Here is a 19557-nt window from a genome sequence, read left to right as displayed (position 1 = left end):
TGCAGATCTTTTCTATCTTGAGATTTATGTCTTTAAACGAGGTAAGCATAGCTGATTTATTACCCAGCTCATCCTTTGCTAATCCCAAGCTGAGTGGGCCGATTTCTATCTCGGTCACTTCAGCTGGTTCTTCTCCCGGGGCTGTCTCTTGTCCTGGTGGGGGCGGATTTGGTTCGTTTGTCTGCTAGTCATTGACCTTTTATAATCTGTGGGGTTTCCCAAAGCCTGGGATAAAGGTGACCTTGTCCAGAAAGGTTTGCAGCGTTACAGATGAGAGCCACCTCGAACCAAAGCCGCAGTCTGAGGTGCCCAGGTCTTCACAGGTGCCATGGCTGTAGGGACCAGAGCTTCTCAGGGTGGGTTCCAGTCCTCCTTTTCCTTCCCTTTCTCTCCTCCTGCTCTGCTGGGCACCCATATAGGTCCGTGGCCTTTTAGGAGCCCGACCCCACAGCAGGAGGTGAGTGGTGGGCAAGCGAGCATTCCTTCCTGAGCTCCGCCTCCTGTCGGATCAGCAGTGACAATGTTACATTCTCATGGGAGCTCAAACCCTGTTATGAACAGCACATGCGAGAGATCTAGATTGTGTGCTCCTTGTGAGAATCTAATGCCTGATGATCAGAGGTGGAACCGTTTAGGCCGGGAGGGGTGGCTCACGCCTGTAATCCCACCACTTTGGGAGGCAGAGGTGGGAGGATCACCTGAGGTCAGGAGTACGAGACCAGCCTAACCAACATGGTGAAACCCCATCTCTACTAAAAATACAAAAATTAGCTGGGTGTGGTGGCACTCGCCTGTAGTCCCAGCTACTCGGGAGGTTGAGGCAGGAGAATTGCTGGAACCTGGGAATCGAAGGTTGCAGTGAATGAACATTATGCCACTGCACTCCAACCTGGGTGACAGAGCGAGACTCTGTCTTTAAAAAAAAAAAAAATTGAGGAGTAGAACAGTTTTATCTTGAAACCATCCCCCACCCCCAGCACTGTCCTGTGGAAAAATTGCCTTCCATGATACCAGTCCTCCCCGGTGCCAAAAAGGTTGGGGACTGCTGTTTTAGGTCATTGAATTTCTTGTTTCTTTTCTTGTGGTGTATTCTTTACTATGTAAAGGGTGGATCTGGGTAATCTATCACCTTCAACAGAAGCAAGAATGTGAAACGCTATTTCTTTTTTTTTTTTTTTTTTAATTTATTTATTATTATTATACTTTAAGTTGTAGGGTACATGTGCATAACGTGCAGGTTTGTTACATATGTATACTTGTGCCATGTTGGTCTGCTGCACCCATCAACTCGTCATTTGCATCAGGTATAACTCCCAATGCAATCCCTCCCCCCTCCCCCCTCCCCATGATAGGCCCCGGTGTGTGATGTTCCCCTTCCTGAGTCCAAGTGATCTCGTTGTTCAGTTCCCACCTATGAGTGAGAACATGCTATTTCTGCTGACTTAGCTATCATTTATTTCTTGACCAAGACATCACCTAGCAGGCCTAGGACCAGACCCCGTGGTGAGGACTGGGGTTAAAGATGTCCCCAGCCCATTCCCTGCCCCATGCTCGGGAAAGAGCAATGGCGCCTGATCCATCCACAGAGCTGTGTTCCTTGGGTCCTCAGCTCACTTCAAGTCTGGAGACCATGTCAGGATAATGGGGGATGTGTGCTTGCTCCAGAGACAAACCCTCAACTGTGCTTCATCGCGGTGTCCCTGCCGTGGGGAGCCAGGTCTTCCTATGCAGCGTGGATGTGCTCAGCAGTAACTGTGGGGTGGGAAATGCCAGGCACGGACAATGACTGCTCCAGGCAGACCCCTGCCCAGGGACTGAGAGCATCTCCCGTCCTGCCCACGTGCCCTCCGGAGCCGTGTGGGTGGAGGGTAGGAGTGAGCATTGCAGGGTCAAGGTCGGGCTGAAATCCCTCCACGTCTACTGTTCGTGGGCCTGGGACAAGGGGCTCTGGGCCTTCCCTGCCCCCTCGTCCATATTTACTGAAGTGGACAAACCGATAGCTACCAAAAGGTCGGAGAGGAGGCGGGTGGGAGTCTGAAAGCCGGGACTGTCCTCGGCTGGCGCAGAGTAGGCGCTTTATAAAGACAGGAGCCTTCCCTCTGCCTTCTCCCTCACTCGATGGATGTCGTTGAGCTCCTGCTCTGTGGCCACTGCTGTTCCCCGTCCTAGGGACACATCCGTCAGCTAAACAGATAAGCCTGGCTTCAGACCCAGTGTTCCAGCTCCTATCCGTGCTGGAAGCTGGTGCCAATGGGGAGAGGCAGGCAGATGCCAGGGCTGCTGAAAACTCGCCTGGTCATGAAGGGCTGACCAGGGATGCAGCGCTGGGCATCACATGCCCCAAAAGCCTATTTATGGCAGAGAATGTGAACCCCTTGGGGCAGCCACCAAGCGTCCTGGTGTCTGCCCCTGAGTCTGACGGCAGAAGGATTAGACCACAGCAGCCCCGCGTCCTCGTGGACAGACAGGGTCAGAAAAGGCCTGTGCCTTCCTGATGCGGCCGCACGGCTCCCCAAAGGGCTGGGTGTTCTCCTCTTTGGGAGTTGAGGAAGCTGCGAACAGGGAAATGGGGATTTGCCCAGGTGTTCTGTGGGTGCTCAAGGGCCTCGGGGCCCAAACCCCAACAATGATGAGGCTCCTGGGCTTTCCTCTGCACCCAGCGGCCTGGACCGCTATGCACAGCACACACCCGTGGTTCCTGCCCGATACAGGAGGTGCCTGGACCGCTGTGCACAGCGCACACCCGTGGTTCCTGCCCGATACAGGAGGTGCCTGGACCGCTGCGCACGGCACACACACCCGTGGTTCCTGCCCGATACAGGAGGTGCCTGGACCGCTGTGCACGGCACACACACCCCACGGTTCCTGCCTGACATGGGAGGTGCTGTCTGGGGAGGCCCGTCTCAGTAGCCCTCTGACCTTCAGGCTTCAGCCCTCCAGCACCCCGACCCCATGACTGAGGGCTGGACGTCCATACTGAGTGGTGCCCTCCAGGGTGTGGAGCAGCCTGTGAGGACCACGGTAGGTGAGGAAGGAAGCTCAACCCCTAGGAAGCCAAGGGCAACCCGAAAACCACCCAGGTCTGATCTTTAGGGGTGCAAGCCTTCAAATCTTCTAGCAATTTCGAGTCCACGCTCCCCCTGCAGGGAGTCCCGTCCGTGGCCGTGATCGGATGATAGAAGCACGCAGGGCCACCGCGCGGACTGAGGGTCTAGGCCCTCGGGCCATGGGGACTATAGTGGGGAACCCTGGGCATCCCTGCCCACTGTGTATCCGCCACGGGGACTCGCTTGTCCTTTCTGTTTGTGATTTTCTTCTTCCTTCTGAAACGAAAATGTCACAAGTGATTCCAGGAAGGTCAGAGTTCTTTGGGGCTGGGTTCAGCGGGAGGTTTCCGCCTGCATAGTCAGTCTCTGGGCTAAGGTCAGCATCTTCTGTCCCCTCTGGTTGGGGGCTATCTGGGGGGTTGACTCTGTCCCCTTGCAGAGCCCCATGGTCTGGCCAGATGGGGCCTCACCACCCCCACAGCTGTGGCTCTTGGCCAAGTAGGTTCATGAACCTTAAAGACTCCAGCTAGAGGGCCCAGAGTCGGGGCAGAATGCACTCCTCAGGGCGCTGGCTGGGGGCGAAGGGGACACGGCTATCACTCCCAGTGTCTTCCTGCCGGGGACAGGCTGTGGTCAGTCCGGGCACCATGCCTTAAAACATCCCACATGTGTGTTTGCCGAACTGGTCCCATGACTCCTTTCCCGAATCTCACCAGATGTTTCCCTGGGAGAGACCCCGTTGCTCACGTAAACAGGGGTGCATGTTTTCCCAGGGAGGCCAGCAGCAGGCACTGGCTCCTTGACCACCATGCGGAAATCTTCACGGACTCAGAGGAATATATTTTGGGTCTTTGCGTGTGAGCGAGTAGAGCCCAGAAATAAATCTGTGTCTGTAACAGGAACAGACAGGCTCTCCCGCACGTGGGCTGCCTTTTCTCCTGACTCAGAAGTGTCCCATGGAGTCAGTGCTGTTCCTGTGGGTCACCAGGCTGGAAGACCACCACCTCTCCAGCCTCAGTGCCCTCCGTGGCTCCCCAGCACTGAGGAGGTGGCTTTGAGCTTCTTGGCCGAAGGAGTCCGTGCTTACGCAGGCTGGGGCTCAGCTGGACCAGGGCTGCTGAGAGCACCGGAGGCTCCCCTGCTGGGAAACAGGTCTTGTAATACCCAGTTTGCGATGAGGAAATGCAGGCTCAGAGAGGTTAAGTCACTTTGTGGAAACCACACGGGGGCAGGGCAGGATTCCAGCCCAGGCCACGCCGTCCCAGGCCTCTAAGCACGGTGCCCACTCAATCTGCCCCTCGAGGGCCACAGAAGGATGTGGGCTCATCTTGCCAGAGCCCCTGGTGCTGCCTCCTCCAGTTCATGCTGAGATCATCAGTTCTCAACCCACACCTTATGTCCTTCAGCCCTAGGCTCCCCACAAGAGTCCCCAGGCCGCTGTCTCCCTGAAGCAGCCTCAGGCTCCCACTCCTGGGTCCACGCTTCTGCACAGCTCCCCTAACCACTGGGACAGGCCCCTGCACAAAGCCCTGCAGGACCCCAACCTACAGCTTCAGGGTGGGAGCAGGGGCTGAGCGGTGGCCCCCGAGCCACATGCTCCTGGAGCATGCGAACGCGGCCTTGTTTGGAAGAAGGGTCTTCGCAGAGGGAATTAAGTTAAACATTTCTGGATGAGATCATCCTGGATTTAAGGTGGGCCATAAATCCAATAGCAGAGAATGGCAGAGGGAGATTCGAGACCTAGTGAGGAGAGGAGACCGTGCCACCGAGGAGCCAGCAGCTGGAGCGATGTGGCCACAGCCAGGGAACACCCAGAGCCCCTGGAAGCTGGGAGAGGCAGGAAGGATCCTCTCCTGGGGCCTTCGGAGGGAGCGCGGCCCTGGAGACACTTTGACTGTGGACTTCAGGCCTCCAGAGCTGAAGGAGAATGAACCTCTGTAGTTTAAGCTGCCCACTTTGGGGTCACGTGTTACAGCAGCTGCAGGAGGATCCCACAATGGCCAGCATGGCACACACCTCAGGGCCTCAGTTTTCCCAGCTGTGAAATGAGGATGATGATGGGACCTGCCTCACAGGCTTGCGGTGAGGACGAAATGAGTTAATATGCATGGAATGCATGCAGCAGGGACCGGCGCATAACTGACATTGAGTGGATGTCAGCCTCTGTCAACATTACTATTACTATTACTGTATTATTGCCCTTCGTTCGTTCATTCTATAAATATGTGCAAAGCGACTGCTCTGAGCCTGCCGTGGGCAGCAGGGCAGCACAGAAGAGACCTGAGTGGCGGTGCTGGGGAGAGGATGGCGTAGGGCAGGCCTCGTGGATGCAGCCGGAGGCCTCACCATCAGCATAAACCACCGTGGGTGGGCTTCAGGAGGAGCGACAAGACAGGATTCACCCCATGGCCATTTGCTTTTCTGTCGGATCAGGAAGAAGCATGGGATGAAGCTGGGGCGTCAAGGAGGGTCTCCCTTCCTCGGTGGGTCACCTGAGGTGCCGGGGCCCTGCGTTTAACTCTCTCTGCTGGACCTGGAAGCTTCGCCCAGGTCCCCGGGACCGTCGCATTCACAGGCTTCCACCAAGGCTCTCACTGAGTACATTGACTTGACCCACTTCAGATTTTGTTTTCTTTTTTTTTTTTTTGAGATGGAGTCTGGCTCTGTCGCCCAGTCTGGAGTGCAGTGTCCAGATCTCAGCTCACTGCAAGCTCCGTCTCCCGGGTTTACACCATTCTCCTGCCTCAGCCTCCCGAGTAGCTGGGACTACAGGCGCCCGCCACCACGCCCGGCTAGTTTTTTGTATTTTTTAGTAGAAACGGGGTTTCACCATGTTAGCCAGAATGGTCTCAATCTCCTGACTTCGTGATCTACCCATCTCGGCCTCCCAAAGTGCTGGGATTACAGGCTTGAGCCACCGCGCCCGGCCAGATTTTGTTTTCTTAAAACTCATCCCCAAGTACACTTTGGGAGGCCGAGGCAGGCTGATCGCCTGAGGTCAGGAGTTCCAGACCAGCCTGGCCAACATGGTGAAATCCCATCTCTACTAAAAATACAGAAATTAGCCAGGCATGGTGGTGCACACCTGTAATCCCAGCTACTCGGGAGACTGAGGTAGGAGAATCGCTTGAACCCAGGAGGCGGAGGTTGCAGTGAGTTGAGATCGCGCCACTGCACTCCAGCCTGGGCAACAAGAGTGAGACTCCATCTCAAAAAAACAAAAAATGATTAAAAACAAAACAAACAAACAAAAACTCATCCCCAAGTGACTCTGGCTTCATTGCTTTTTGTCAACAAGCTACAACGAACCTATGTACTTGTGTCAAATGCTCAAGGGGTCCAGAACCCAGGTCAGGCCCTGAGCCTGCACCTGGTCGCTCTGCACCCAGAGGGGATGGATGAGGTCCCAGCCGGCACTCGCTCTTCCTTCCGTCTGCCTTTTTGCCAAGACTTCCCATCCCTTCCTTTAAGTCTCAGAATTGTGGAAAGGAGAGGTGGATGGGACTTCAGTCTGGAAGCCCCGGTCTGACCCCCAAGCCCCGGGGGACCAAGGACCCCACTGCCCTTAGGCAGCTCTGGCTCAGGAGGACTCGGCACCGTTTTGCTTCTTGTTGTGTCAGCACCCCGGGCAGCTGGGTGGTCTCAGGGTGACAGGAAGGCCGATGGATGTGACATGTGTCTTTGATGGGGAAATACGTTGCGGCCGCATACATGCTGCTCCTTTGGTAAAGGGACTCTCTTAAATGCGAAATCCAGAGGGGAGAGGGAAAGCTTGAGACGTTGGGGGCATCTTTGCACCTGATCCCCGATTAAGAGTGGGGAGTCCGGGCAGGGCTGCCTGTGTTTGAGTGCAGCCTGTGTTTGTAGTGACTTCATCTCCGCCAGCCTCAGTGTTCCCATCTGTAAAGGCGGCCTTTCCCATCAAGCTGGCCATGGAGATTGATGGAGTCATTTCTCATGAGGCCCCTAGCTTATGCCGCATCCTCGCCAGCCAGCGCTCGGTGACTCTCTGCTGTTCACTGTTGACATTGAGGACCAAAGAGAGGTGACTTGGCCAAGCTTGCAGCTGTTTAGGGAGGGCGCTGGACTTGAACTCAGGCCTGCCTTCGAGCCCGTGCACCAGGCTGCCCATTCTCTTTAGGATCAAGTCAGTGCAGATAGAAGGGAACCCGGGACGTGGACCCGAGGCAGGCAGAGGTATGGCCCTGACCCACAGGGGAAGATGCCCAGAGTAGGGACCATCTTCAGCCATCCCCTCCTCGGCACTGCTCAGGCACCCACAGGTCCCTGAGTGATCCCAGGTGGAGGCCGAGGGGCCTGGGCTCTGCGTCCTGAAAGGTCCTCTTTTGTGGCCTGGGCCACTCTGGGGGCCCTCGGCTAAACCCTCCTGAAAACTTCCCTGGTGTTTTGGAGTCTGTACCCCCCGGGGATCCTCCTCTAAACCCTCCTGGCTCTTAAAGGTTCCTGTGTGACCTGGGGGAGCTCCCATAGCCCCCTGTACTTCCTCCCACCTTCTGCTAAAAGGGGATTGTAGATGCACCTCAAAGTGTTGTCAACGTGGAATGAGGTCGCGGTGAAAGCAGCCATACACAGTAGCTGCTCAATAAATTGTAGCGGTATCTGAAGATCAAGGTAGTTTTCCACACAGATCCACCCACCCTGACCCAGAACCTTCCTTCTCTCTCCAGACTAAAATCCATGGAGTCGGGTTTGTGAAAATCCACGCGCCCTGGAACGTGCTGTGCAGAGAGGCCGAGTTTCTGAAACTGAAGATGCCGACGAAGAAGGTTGGTATTGATGGTTCTGCTCCGAAATGAATCGCCAAGTCTAGAGGTCACTGGGACGCCCGGCGGTGAAACATGCATACGTCGAGGCCCTGAGTTTTATAAAAAGCCTAGTGGGCTTCACGGCTACCCCTGGGAGGACCATGTGGCTCGACGTGACAAGGCCCCCAGGCTCCGGAGTCCTGATGACCCAGCCCTGGGCGGTCTCTAGAGACCCCAGACCAAACCCTACCAAGAGATGGTGCAGGCAGAAGAGCCCACCTCTCAGCCCCCAAGGAATCGTCTGTACATGCAGACGCAGTTACAGTTCGGGCCCTGGGGCTTTCGTGTTTGTGGCATCTCAGCTAATTTATCAGATTCACTTTAATTACGTTTTCTGGCTTACTGGGATTTTTCTTTTTAATCTGTGAAAACCTTGTATCTAAAAAGCAGTTTGACAGTGTGTTCCCAGAAGCTTAGCTTGGAGTCGATATTTACTCTGGCAGGCGGACGGGTGAAGCTGGGCTAGCTATAGCAAATCAACCTCCTGCTTCTCGCTCCCTCAGAGACCACTTGGATTCCCTCTTTCGAAGCAAAAGTAAAGTTTAGGGGGGAAATTCTCTGGAATGCATTGTAATTGTGCTTTTGGCTGGGCGCTCCTGAAACTCCGGGCTTTCACGGCGTGGGCAGGGAGGGGCGGTGCATTCCGGCCCACCCAGGCGCTCTGCTCTCAGGACGCGCCATTGCATGGGGTGGGATGGGTCTCTGACCGTCTGAGAACAGATTCCATGGATCGTGGTCCAGCCGGGTGACGCGGCTCCCCAGTTGCTTGTCTTATCTGCAGATGTACCACATTAATGAGACCCGTGGCCTCCTGAAAAAAATCAACTCTGTGCTCCAGAAACTCACAGACCCCATCCAGCCCAAAGTGGCCGAGCACAGGCCCCAGACCATGAAGAGACTTTCCTATCCCTTCTCCCGGGAGAAGCAGCATCTGTAAGTGAGGACCCCCAACCTGCTCCCCAAAGGGTCCTGTGTGTGGGGATTTCACCTTCTAGCATGAGAAATGCAGATTGATTATCTGCCCCCCCCCCAAAAGAAGAGCGTGTTCTTGTAAGAGCTTTGTGGTTGCTGAGCCCAGAAGACGTCGTGGAAATGATTTCTAAGATCACTGTTAACTGAGGAGTTAGGAGGACACAGAATCTTGTTCTGCTTGGCGACACAGGAAAAACTTCTTTGGCCTGTGTGAGGACCCCAAAGCAGTGGTCTGGACATGCCTTCCCACCCGCTCCCTGCCGCCGCCACCCCACCCCCCTCCAGGGTCTGGCTAACGAGGCCTCCTGCAGTCCAGGTAGCCTTGAGCCCAAGTGAGTCTCACTCCTTGTGGCAGAAATTGAAAAGCATCCCCAGGCAGGAGGCCTGAGGCCCCAGGGACTCACCGCCAGCTGGCTTGCCTGGCAGGGCCATGCCTATTCTGGAACCTTCCCTCCTCCTCCGCTCCCGAGGGCAGTGGGGCGTAGCCACCTGGGTCAGCAGTGACTGCAAGGCCTCTGCGGGCCTCACCGGGCAGAGCTGGAGCGTGGGCAGAGGTGGGAATAGAAAGCTTGAGCCGTGGGAACCCAGACGGACTTTGGATGGAAGTTCTAAGGGGCAGGAGGGCTCCTGGACAGTGCCGGCCTCACAGGGTCGGGGGCATGGAAGAGCAGACAGGGAGGACGAACAGGTGCCTCAGCTCACAGGGGCCCTTGCTCATAAATGTAGTAGGGGTGGAGCCATGAGCATCACAGGATGCTTTTACCAGGTCCTCATTCCTACAGGGGACAGGACATGCCACCAGAGAGAAAGAAGCGACCCCCAAGCCCAGCCCTCTCCTCCAGCTCCAGAACAGGGACTTGGGACATTAGAGAAACCGCCCTCCTTCCAGGAGCCCCGCCAACCTCCCTCGCCTCTGCCCTGGGTTGACTGTCAGCCCTACTGCCTGGCCAGGGCTGGGATCACCTCCAGGCTCCGTGGAGGTGGAAACCCAGGCACCCTCCCCAGCTCTCCCCCAAGTGCCTTGGAGCGTAGGGAGAGCAGGGAGTGTGTTCCCAAGATGCCCCTCCACCCTCAGGAAGCCTTGGGCCATCCCTGTGCAGCCCATCAGGACCCAAAGCATTGGAAGGGAGATTGTTTTCAAGGTTGGAACTGTCTGCCCGTGGCGGTGATACTGCCCCTGTCCCCTGCCTTGTTGAAGCAGAGGCTTTCAAAACTGCCCGCTGAGAATGTCACCAAAAGGAAGCAGGGATCTTCCGGGGGGGCTGTGGGGGGGTGGGGGGGTGGGGGGGGTGGTCTGACCATACTTGCCTCTTAGGTCACTTCCCACCTGTGTGGGTCTCAGGCCGCGCCCGGGTGCAGGGGCGGTGAAACAGACTGTTCCAAATGCCCAGGGGCGGACGGGTCATATCTGGCGTGCGGACAGAGTTCCGTCCATTTCACAGTCGCCGCTAATGGGGACAATGTGGTTTCCCGGGGCCTTGAAACCCGGAGAACCACGGGCTCTGGTGAACTGTGTCTTGTCTCCTTCCTGGTGTTTCCACAGGTTTGACCTGTCTGATAAGGATTCGTTTTTTGACAGTAAAACCCGGAGTACGATTGTAAGTATCTCGCGCGCCTGGAAACGGCTCCCTGGCAAGGTGGCCCTGGGGATCCAGATGATAATTTCATTTTGGTGAAACTCCTCCCGGTGGAAACCGGCTCTAATTGTCTGTGACAGAAATAATTAGAATAATGAAAGGGAGAGGGCAGCGAGGGGCCCAGGGGATGGTCGTGCCCCAGGCTGGGGCAGCTCAGAGGAAGGGAATAAGCACAGAGCTCGGGAAAGCAGGAGGGAAGCCAGACCACTGGAATGATTTCAGAGGTCGGTGTTTCTGGATCTGTGCAGCTCCCAGCACATCTCTCAGAGCCTCTTCGTGGTGGGGTTGTACGTGCCTGACCATCAATCCACGATGCGGGGCTTTCGGGGCAGGCAGGTGTGGGCAGGAGGGAGGGGGTGATGGAGGCGAAGGCATGTGGGTTGAGATCTCTTTCCAGGCCTTTGCCAGAGGAGCCAACTGAGGTTTGAAATCTGACCAGGCCACCCTGCCCTACTCAACACACTGGCTCCGTGTTTATCCAACCTGTCCACCAGCCAAGCTAGGGCTGTGCATGGCTCAGGACACAACTTCAATCTAAACAAGAAATTAACCTGGCAGCCAAACTGTTGCTGTTGTTCTCTCTTCCCCGCCCAGAAAGCCCAGCCTGGTTGGGCAGAGACAGAGAGCTGGGAGGAGGCAGCCAGGGTGACCTTGTCCAGACGACTGCTCCTCATGACCACCACCTGAGACTGGCAGGCAGCCAGCAGGAGGGTGGTGCAGGTCGCAGCAGCACGGGGGGTTCTGAGCCACTGCTGGGACAGGCAGATCTGGGGCAGGGAGGAGGGGCTCTCTCTCCCAGAGACCCTGGAGGCCAGTTTCTACATGGCCAACATGCTCCAAAGAAACTGAGAATTCATGGCTTTGGCCTTGGTTAGTCGGGCCTAATAGTCATCAAAATCCAACAGCATGTAGGGTTGGCTGAGGTTCTAGGCAAAGGCATGGAGGAGTAACAGCCCTTCCCCACTCCTCTCCTCCACACCATTCACTCTCTCCTGGCGTTGAGGTGGCCCAGTGTGCAAGTGGATAGGAGTCAGAGAACAGCAGTGCTCGATAGGGAGAGGCCCACTGTGCTGGTCTTGGGTTTTAGACCTTTGGCCTGTAGGTACTGGGGAGCCATAGAAAGTTGTGGAGCAAGGTTGAGGATGTGGTGAGATCTGTTCCAGAAGGATCACTGCCAGTGACCAGCTGTGGGAGGGCAGGTGACTGGTAGATGAGGGCTCATGGCGGTGGTCATCAATGGGGGCCACAACTACATGTGGAAGGCAGGAGGTGGTTACAAGAGAATCAGCAAGGTCAGGACCGATTAGATCTGAGGGATGATGGGGAGGGGGCCATGGAGAACAGCTGAGTGGGTGATTCCTTCCTTCATTCAGCAGGGATGTATTGGGTACCTGCTGTGTGCCCGAACCTGCTGGGAGAAAAGAGGCACTGAGGACATTTATAATCTGGCAGGTGGCGAGAGGCAAGCCGAGCTGGAAGACAGCGCCGCCGGGAAGGTGGTGGCTTTAGGGCGTGGTTGTTAACGAGACCCTGGACCTATTCCGATCTGAAGGGGACAAGTGCTTCTGGGAGAAGGAACAGCCAGGGCGGAGGCCCTGTGGCTGCAGGAGTGGTTTTGGAAAGTGAGAGAGGCAGCCAGGGGGCAGGATTGTTGGGACAGGTGGGTCCGGTGGAGGCAGAGGGGAAGAGGTCAGATGGTCTGGGCCTGGGGACACTGGAAGGACGTTGGCCTTGCCTGAGAGAGTAGAGGCGAATTGGTGTGCTCTGAAATGCACGTCTGCATAGCAGAACCAGTTCTTCTCACCCCAGTTTACAGATAGAAAAACTGAGGCTGGGGTGGTGATGTCGTTGGTCCAAAATCACACAGCTGCAAATGGCAGAGCTGGCACCAGGGTCCAGGCAGAGAGACTCCCGAGCCGGAGCTGCCGAGGCCACCAAACAAAATATTTCACTAGTCAAGGGGCAGGCGGCTGGGGTGGGATCCCTTCAGCAGGGCTCTGCCCAGGCACCGGGAACCCAGAGCCCGATGGTGGCCACCTCCTGCCGCTGTGGGGAATGGATCCCAAGGCCCGCCTCACCGCCACCACCCCCGATCCCCCAGAGTCCTAGAACATTCAGGGTTGTGTCCCGGGGTGGTGCTGTTCCAACTCAGCTCTCAGCACAAGCGTGTTGTAAACCCACCAGGCAGGGTATGTGGCACAGCTGTGACACAGGACACCAGCATTAGGCCCAGGAGAGCACAGCAGTGCTTTGCTGGGACCAGCTGCGATCACTCCCAGATGAAAGTGGGAAGTGAACGATGGGAACTGCAGGTGGTACCTGTTTCTCCCTGAGAATCTCAAGCCTTTGACAGTGTTGAGAGCCCTCAGCTGGGTCAGCCCTCCCTGAATAAAGGCCGTTGTCTTTCCTTGGAAAATAGCACCAAAGAGGTCTTTATGGGTAATGTGTGACCAGGTCCTCTCCAGCCACAACAGACTGTTTCTGCTTGTGGGAGGTGCCTTCAGTAACTGCTCACCCCTCCTTCTTGTCTCTGCAATAGGTCTATGAGATCTTGAAGAGAACGACGTGTACCAAGGCCAAGTACAGCATGGGTAAGCATGTTTTTGGGGCTTGAGATCAGCGTTGGTCTCCAAGTGGCAATCTCGCCTCCGAGTCATCTCTGTGGGAGGCGGGCAGCCGGCTTGGGGTGTTTAAGAGGGTTTTGATTTAAGCCTGTGTAACAGTTTCAGACAGGAGGGCTGGGTTGGGAGCGTGCAGGGCGGTTTTATGGCCCAGCACTTTTAAACACAAACGCATCCTTCACTTTGGCCTGAGCGGTTTGTGAGCTGTGTGGACAGACTCTCCCTGCAGGGGCGGTAAATCCAGGCTGGAAATAGACCAGCGTTAGGGGTGACTGGGGGTTCCTGGCCCTCTCTTAACCCTCACGGTCCCGTGGGAAGTAATCCAGCCAGGGGACATCTCCGTGCAGTGTTCCAGACCCTTAATAGCTCACCAGGGCTTGCTGAAAGCAGGGCCCCTGACGAGGCACCACCAGGTACAGACAGCCTGATTCCAGAAGCTGCCACAAAACCATCCTGACCAGGCTCCCTGGGTACCTGTTTCCAGAACCCCTTAAGCCATAGATACAAAATCTTCCTGATTAAATTGTGTAGCTGAGAACCTCCCCCGTCAGTAGGTCCCTTGCCCACAGCTGCAGGCAGTTTGTGAAAGCCAAAACATTGTAGAGCAAAGGAATGCCTTTTCCGGCCTCTCCTCCCCTCCTTCTTGAGCTGTCTTTTGCCCTGCTGAGAGCCATGCCATAGGGTAGCATCCATCACTGTGTAGAAGCCTCTGAAATGACGAGGCCATGGCTCCCCGGGGACACAGCAGGTCTGGTGAGAGCTGGAGTCTGTGCATACGGGAGGGACCATCTTGCTGCCTTGGCTTCCTGTGGTGGCAGGAATGCCGTGGGAAGTAAAATGGAGAGCAGTGGGAGTCAACGGCTCGGAACTTGAATTCCTGGGGTCAGGCCCGGGAGACAGAAAGAAGACGAACCCTTGACTGCTCGGGTGGCTGCTTGACCCCCGACCATATGGCCTGTGGTCACTCACAGGGATACCCTTGCAGGCCCGAAGTCTCTAAGTCCATGTCCTAAGTCAAGGGGAGTGTGGAGGAGTCCCATCCAGGGTCAAAAGGACTGAGATCCTCTAGAGTGGCCAAGCCCTAGTCCACACGACTGCAGTGAGGTCAGGCAGAAAAGAAGGTGACGTCGGGAGTTAGGGTTTTTGAAATTGCTCCTCTAGGTCGCTGCTGCCAGGGCACAGCCTTGGAAAGGTCACTAGAGGTAAGGAGGAGGTGTGGTTCTGGTCCCAGGGCTAGGTCTTGGACCTCAGTTTCCCCCCCGGGTCTCTGCAGCGTTCCTTCCAGTAGAAATATGTATGGTTGCAGTAGAAGTCCAGCGGCTTCGGGCTGCATGGCCCAGGCTGGCTCTCTGCCTGGGTTGGTCCCTGGGGACACGGGGTCTCTGTGCTCCCACCGGTTTTGTGGCAGGGCTGGTTCCCTGCACCTGGTGACAGGGCAGATAGACGCAGGTCCTCCTCTTCAGCCCTGCTTCACCATGGCACCTTGTCTGAGAGTTGACCCACCTCTGAGTTCATCCTCAAGTACGTCACCCACCAAGCTGTGTACCATAGTCTTGCAGGATGAGCAGGGTGGGGCTAGCTGGGGGATTTAGGAACTGTGATGAGAGAAGGCCTTCCAGATAGAGGGAGTGGCACGTGCAAAGGCCCTGCGGCAGGCAGCACCAGGCTAGCAGCATTCCAGCAACGGGAAGGAGGCCAGCGAGCCTGGATCAGGTCCCGTGTCCACTTTCTATTGCAGACAAACTTTTCACTCACACATGTGACTTAAGCCCCTTCCTCTGGTTTTGATTTCTAAGCATCCCTCAGGTCCCCTGATCATTCCAGGTCACTGACCACAGAGATGGCCCATTTTCGAGGGGACTCCAGGAGGTCATTTTCCCACCGCTATCAGGTGGAGTCTCAGAGGGTGGGCCATCCAGGCTGCTGTGAAAAACGCTCTTACTGCCTAGGAAGCCTCTTCAGCCAAGCAGGGGGTTCCATGAGCAGCAAAGGGTCCCATGGAAACGCCCCCGCCCGGCTGGACCCCCACGATGTGTTTGGAGCAAGATCAGATTTCCAGGAAACCCTTCCCCACACATGGCCCTGGCTCTCCCGTCCTCTCTTGCAGTCTCCTGGGGCTGGGTGCCTGCATGCACACATGTTAGGACACACAGGCGTGGTGTTTTATAATGTGCCCCCCAGGGCCACATAAAAAGGGGCCCCGCCAGCGTTCCACTGCCTCCAAGAGCACTGGCCAGCCGTGAGTCCGCCAGAATCGCTGACCACCTACACTTGCTGCCCCAAATGTAGCTTTGGTCCTGTCAGGCCTTTCCACATCACTAATAGCCAATGTATAAACAGGGCAAGGCGAGGGAAGAAAGAAGGACTCCGCCCTTCTAAGTAAAAGGCGGAAATGTGGGAAGTATGGTAAGTGTGGGCCTCCTCCGGTTTTCCCAATCAATCTAAAATCTAATTCCGAATTGTTTGTGTGTTTTCTGACACCATCAATTTCTCCATCCGTATATTTCCTCATGATTCAGCTTCTCTAACCGCTTACATCCCACCTTCCCCATCTGCAGGCTTGCCTCGGACAGGTGGGGGGGCTGGTGAATCGGAGGCTTGGGGTGACAGTGAAGCCACGGTCCGCTCACACCGCCTGCCTCTGAGATGGAGTCGCCTCTTGGGGTTTTCTCTATGTCTTCCTAATTCTGCCAATCGAGCATGTGTTCCGTCATCTCCTAGTTGATAGATCAATAACCCGGCTGTGCCCTGTCATTCCTGGGGAAGAAATCCCAGAGGTGGCGGGCTCTGTGTAGTCAGGTTCGTTTCATTTTGAGAAGCTCTTGGTGGCTGAGACGGCCCTGTGACCGCTGTGACTTTACAATGTGAAGCGGGAGACCCACCTGTCCCATAACCTTCTCTCTGCCTCTGTTTTTAAGGCATCACGAGCCTGCTGGCCAATGGCGTGTACGCGGCTGCATACCCACTGCACGATGTAAGTAACCTGAACACACGATTTATCTCTGCGTCATTTGACTCCCCAAATCCCTCCGGGCCACACCCCCCGGGGAGCTGTAATTATCCTGTGGTCACAGCTTCCTGCTTGGCTCTCGCTGTAAATGTCAACTGTACACAGGCCTTCCCTGTTCCCCGGGTGGGGACCAAGAATTTACACACAGCGCCATCTTTTCTTGCAGAACAATCCCAACAAAACAGGGGCACGGGTGGCAGGTGCTCTGCCTTGACGTCCTCTGAACCTCACAGCCAGCGGGTCCACAGAATGTCTTCCCTGGCCCGGGCTCCCCTACCCCTGGCTGGTCCGGGTCTCTGGCAGAATGACCAGGGCTCTGTACGTGTCTATTTCTGCAGAGCAAGTGGCCAACTTCCTGAGCTGAAGCTCCAGATCCCACTAGTATCCCCTTGACAAATATAGCTGACTTGGGGTGGAGAGAGAGAGAAGGTTGTCTTCTTGTTGTCTCTATGGAAACAGGGACTTAAGTTCACAAGGGCACTGGGAATGGGCCTCGGGGCCTGAGCAGTGTGGGAATCCCGGACAGAGGAGCTCTGAAACTTTGCAAATGTGCAAAGGCCAGGAGCCAAGAAGCAGGAGAGAAGGGACAGGCCTGGGTCTAAGGAGACCCAGATTCCAGTCCCAGCCACTTACCCACTCCTCCGCCTTGAGTGGTGGAGTCAGCCCCTTGTCTCACTGAGCCTCAGTGTCCCCATCTGTGGGTCAGGAATCAGAACTTGTCCTAACTCCTCTTTTATTTATTTATTTATTTATTTATTTTTATTTATTTTATTTTTTTTATTTATTTTTTTATTTTTTTGAGACGGAGTCTTGCTCTGTCACCCAGGCTGGAGTTCAATGGCATGATCTCAGCTCACTGCAACCTCTACCTCCTGGGTTCAAGCAATTCTCCAGCCTCAGCCTCCCAACTAGCTGGGACTACAGGTGCGCACCACTACACCCAGCTAATATTTTGTATTTTTAGTAGAGACACGGTTTCACCATGTTGGCCAGGCTGGTCTCAAACTCCTGACCTTAAGCGATCCGCCCACCTCAGCCTCCCAAAGTGCTGGGATTACAGGTGTGAGCCCCTGCGCCCAGCCTAATTCCTCTCTTCTTGAGGAAGAAACACTGGATTAGACAAATGTAAGGTGCAGGGATCCCACAGGGCAATCCAGAGGTGTCTTCTCCAGAGGGTTGACCCCAAGGGAAGGAGTCTGGGCAGATCTGCCGCCCGTCACCTCGTGGCCTCCCTGTCAGGGCCTCCTCCTCCCTGTAGGTCCGGGGATTGGGGTGTTTGAGCAGCCCCGTTTCCTCCCTTTGTGTGTTCACACATGCTGTTCCTTCTACAGTACTCTTCCCCGCCCCGCCCCACCCCAGGCAGACAGAAGCTCCCACACCAAGCCTTCCTGCTGCCTTCCTCCCCAGGACTAGTGGCTTCTTCCTCCCTTCTCTGGGCCTCGGATGGTCCTTGACCTGCACAGACACCGCCGTCTGACCACCTTTAGTTATGTGTCATCTCAAGGAAGCCCCAGCGCTCAGCACTTAATAGGTGCTCAGTAAACGTGGTGTTGATTCGGATTGGACTGAGTCAGTTTGCCTCGGCCAGTGACCTGTTGTCTGGGGAGATTCCAAGGGCAGGGCTCAAGCCCCTAGACCGTGGCAGTGGCTCCGGGTTCCTGCCCGGAAGCCCTGAGTCTGGAGGAGCCCACTCCTCCCCTCTATCAGGCTTTCCTCCAGAGGACCCAGCCGGTCTGGCTGTTCTGCTCCACCCTGGGCAGGCTCTGGCTGGGTGCCAGGAAGACAGCCCTGCCTGGCACAGCCCATGATCCCAAGAAGGCAGCCTAGAGCTACATCCATGCTCCCGATTGACCTTTAAGCAGGTAATCCCTGCTGAGAGGTTGAGGTACCGAAGCCAAAATTTTTCCGGCCCTTCCTGCCTGTTTTGAGTCAGCCCTTTAAGTCTTAAAAGGGAAAGGGGAGAAATGAACGTATTTAATCTCCTACTGTGTGCAGAGCCCTCTGTTTAGAAGGAACTGTACCTCATATAACCTGTGCAGACGCAGAGACTCAGAGAGGTTTAGTAACTTGCCTGAGGTTGAACAGCCCCTGTGGAGGAGCTGGGGCCAAAAGCCGTCCCTAGTGACACTCTGCAACTCCAGCGCCTCACTGCGTACCCACCTCATTCTGTCACAGAGGCCAAATGCATCCCTCTTCTTGGCGGCCACTCCTACATTTGTCTTAGGGATTGACTGTCAACAGTTTAAACTGACTGGTGCAAACCTCCCTCATCAGCTGGATCTATTTCTTGTCAGAGAGCCAGCCTCACAAGAAGCATCTCCAAGATCCTTGCAGAGAATCTCCTCTTTCAAAATCTTCATCGTGCCTTATGCAGTCATGTGGGGTCTGTTCCCACTTTAAAGATGGAGAAACAGGCTGGAGGGGCTCCGGCCACTTGCCCAGGGGTGCACAGTCCAGAAGGAGTGGGACCCAGAAGCCCTGGGCTGTGGGTGTCAGGTATCCTTAGGGAATATAGAATTTTACAGCCACAGATTTTCCATACAACTGAAGGGCACCCATGCTGCTAAGTACCACAGCTGATGTTTAAGCATTTGCGGAGGTGACTGGTTCTGGCCTGACTCGCGTGCACCCATGTCCTTACCCAGAACACTGACTGAAGGGAAGTTCAGGCTGGCCTCGGCGGCCATGGTGAGGCTCTCACTGCATGCTATGTAGTTCCAGCTTTACATTTTTACTTCCATCTTCCTCACCATGAAGCTGTCCTGCATCCTACCCCATTCCAATCCTGTGCTTATTGCATCCATCCATCCATTCATTCATTCATTCATTTGTCAAAAATATCTGGTCGGTTGGGCACAGTGACTCATGCCTGTAATCACAGCACTTCGGGAGGCTGAGACGGGTGGATCACCTGAGGTCAGGAGGTTGAAACCAGCTTAGCCAGCATAGCAAAACCTCATCTCTACTAAAAATACAAAAATTCGCTGGGCATGGTGGCACATGCCTGTAATCCCAGCTACTTAGGAGGCTGAGGCAGGAGAATTGCTTGAACCCGGGAGGCAGAGGTTGCAGTGAGCCAAGATTGTGCCGCTGCACTCCACTCTGGGAGACAGAGCAAAACTCCATCTCAGAAAAAAAAAAAAAAAAAGAGTATCTGGTAAATGCCATTGCCAACCAGATAACAACCTGGTGGAACTGTGTGTGGATAAGAGCCACGTGCTCCAGACGAGACCCTGAGAAAGTCTCCTGGAATCAGTGTATCACCTGAACTGAAAGGACTTTGATATTTATGTCGGCTACTTGGTGACTTTTTGGCTTTCCTCCTGACTAACATCTCCCTGCCTGAGGTCCCCAGCGTAGGGACCTCCATATAAATGAGACGCTGCTGGGATCGTGTGGCTGTCTCATCCACGTAAAGAGACTGGGAAACACTAAAAGGAATCA

The 19557-nt window shown here is 55.4% G+C and overlaps 1 protein-coding gene across 5 annotated transcripts in view; it reads left to right on the top strand.

The window, feature by feature from the left end:
• The window catches only part of ANO1 (anoctamin 1), a 195119-nt gene that overhangs the window by 104661 nt on the left and 70901 nt on the right, over positions 1 to 19557 (top strand). For 4 of the 5 annotated variants that reach the window (XR_003115595.1, XM_025356120.1, XM_025356118.1 and 1 more), the window contains exons 3-7: positions 7736 to 7834; positions 8655 to 8806; positions 10389 to 10443; positions 13022 to 13073; positions 16022 to 16077. Coding sequence is in view for 4 of the 5 variants with exons in the window: in XM_025356120.1 (XP_025211905.1) it covers positions 7736 to 7834; positions 8655 to 8806; positions 10389 to 10443; positions 13022 to 13073; positions 16022 to 16077 (414 nt within the window). In the remaining variant the exon portion in view is untranslated. Of the gene's footprint in view, positions 1 to 7735; positions 7835 to 8654; positions 8807 to 10388; positions 10444 to 13021; positions 13074 to 15443; positions 15510 to 16021; positions 16078 to 19557 lie in introns of all 5 variants that reach the window. The other variant, XM_025356116.1, reaches the window with a different exon arrangement.

Source organism: Theropithecus gelada, chromosome 14, assembly GCF_003255815.1.
Source record: "Theropithecus gelada isolate Dixy chromosome 14, Tgel_1.0, whole genome shotgun sequence".
Classification (NCBI taxonomy): domain Eukaryota; kingdom Metazoa; phylum Chordata; class Mammalia; order Primates; family Cercopithecidae; genus Theropithecus; species Theropithecus gelada.
Note: the sequence above shows the minus strand (reverse complement) of the source record. Positions and strands in the feature narration are given on the sequence as shown.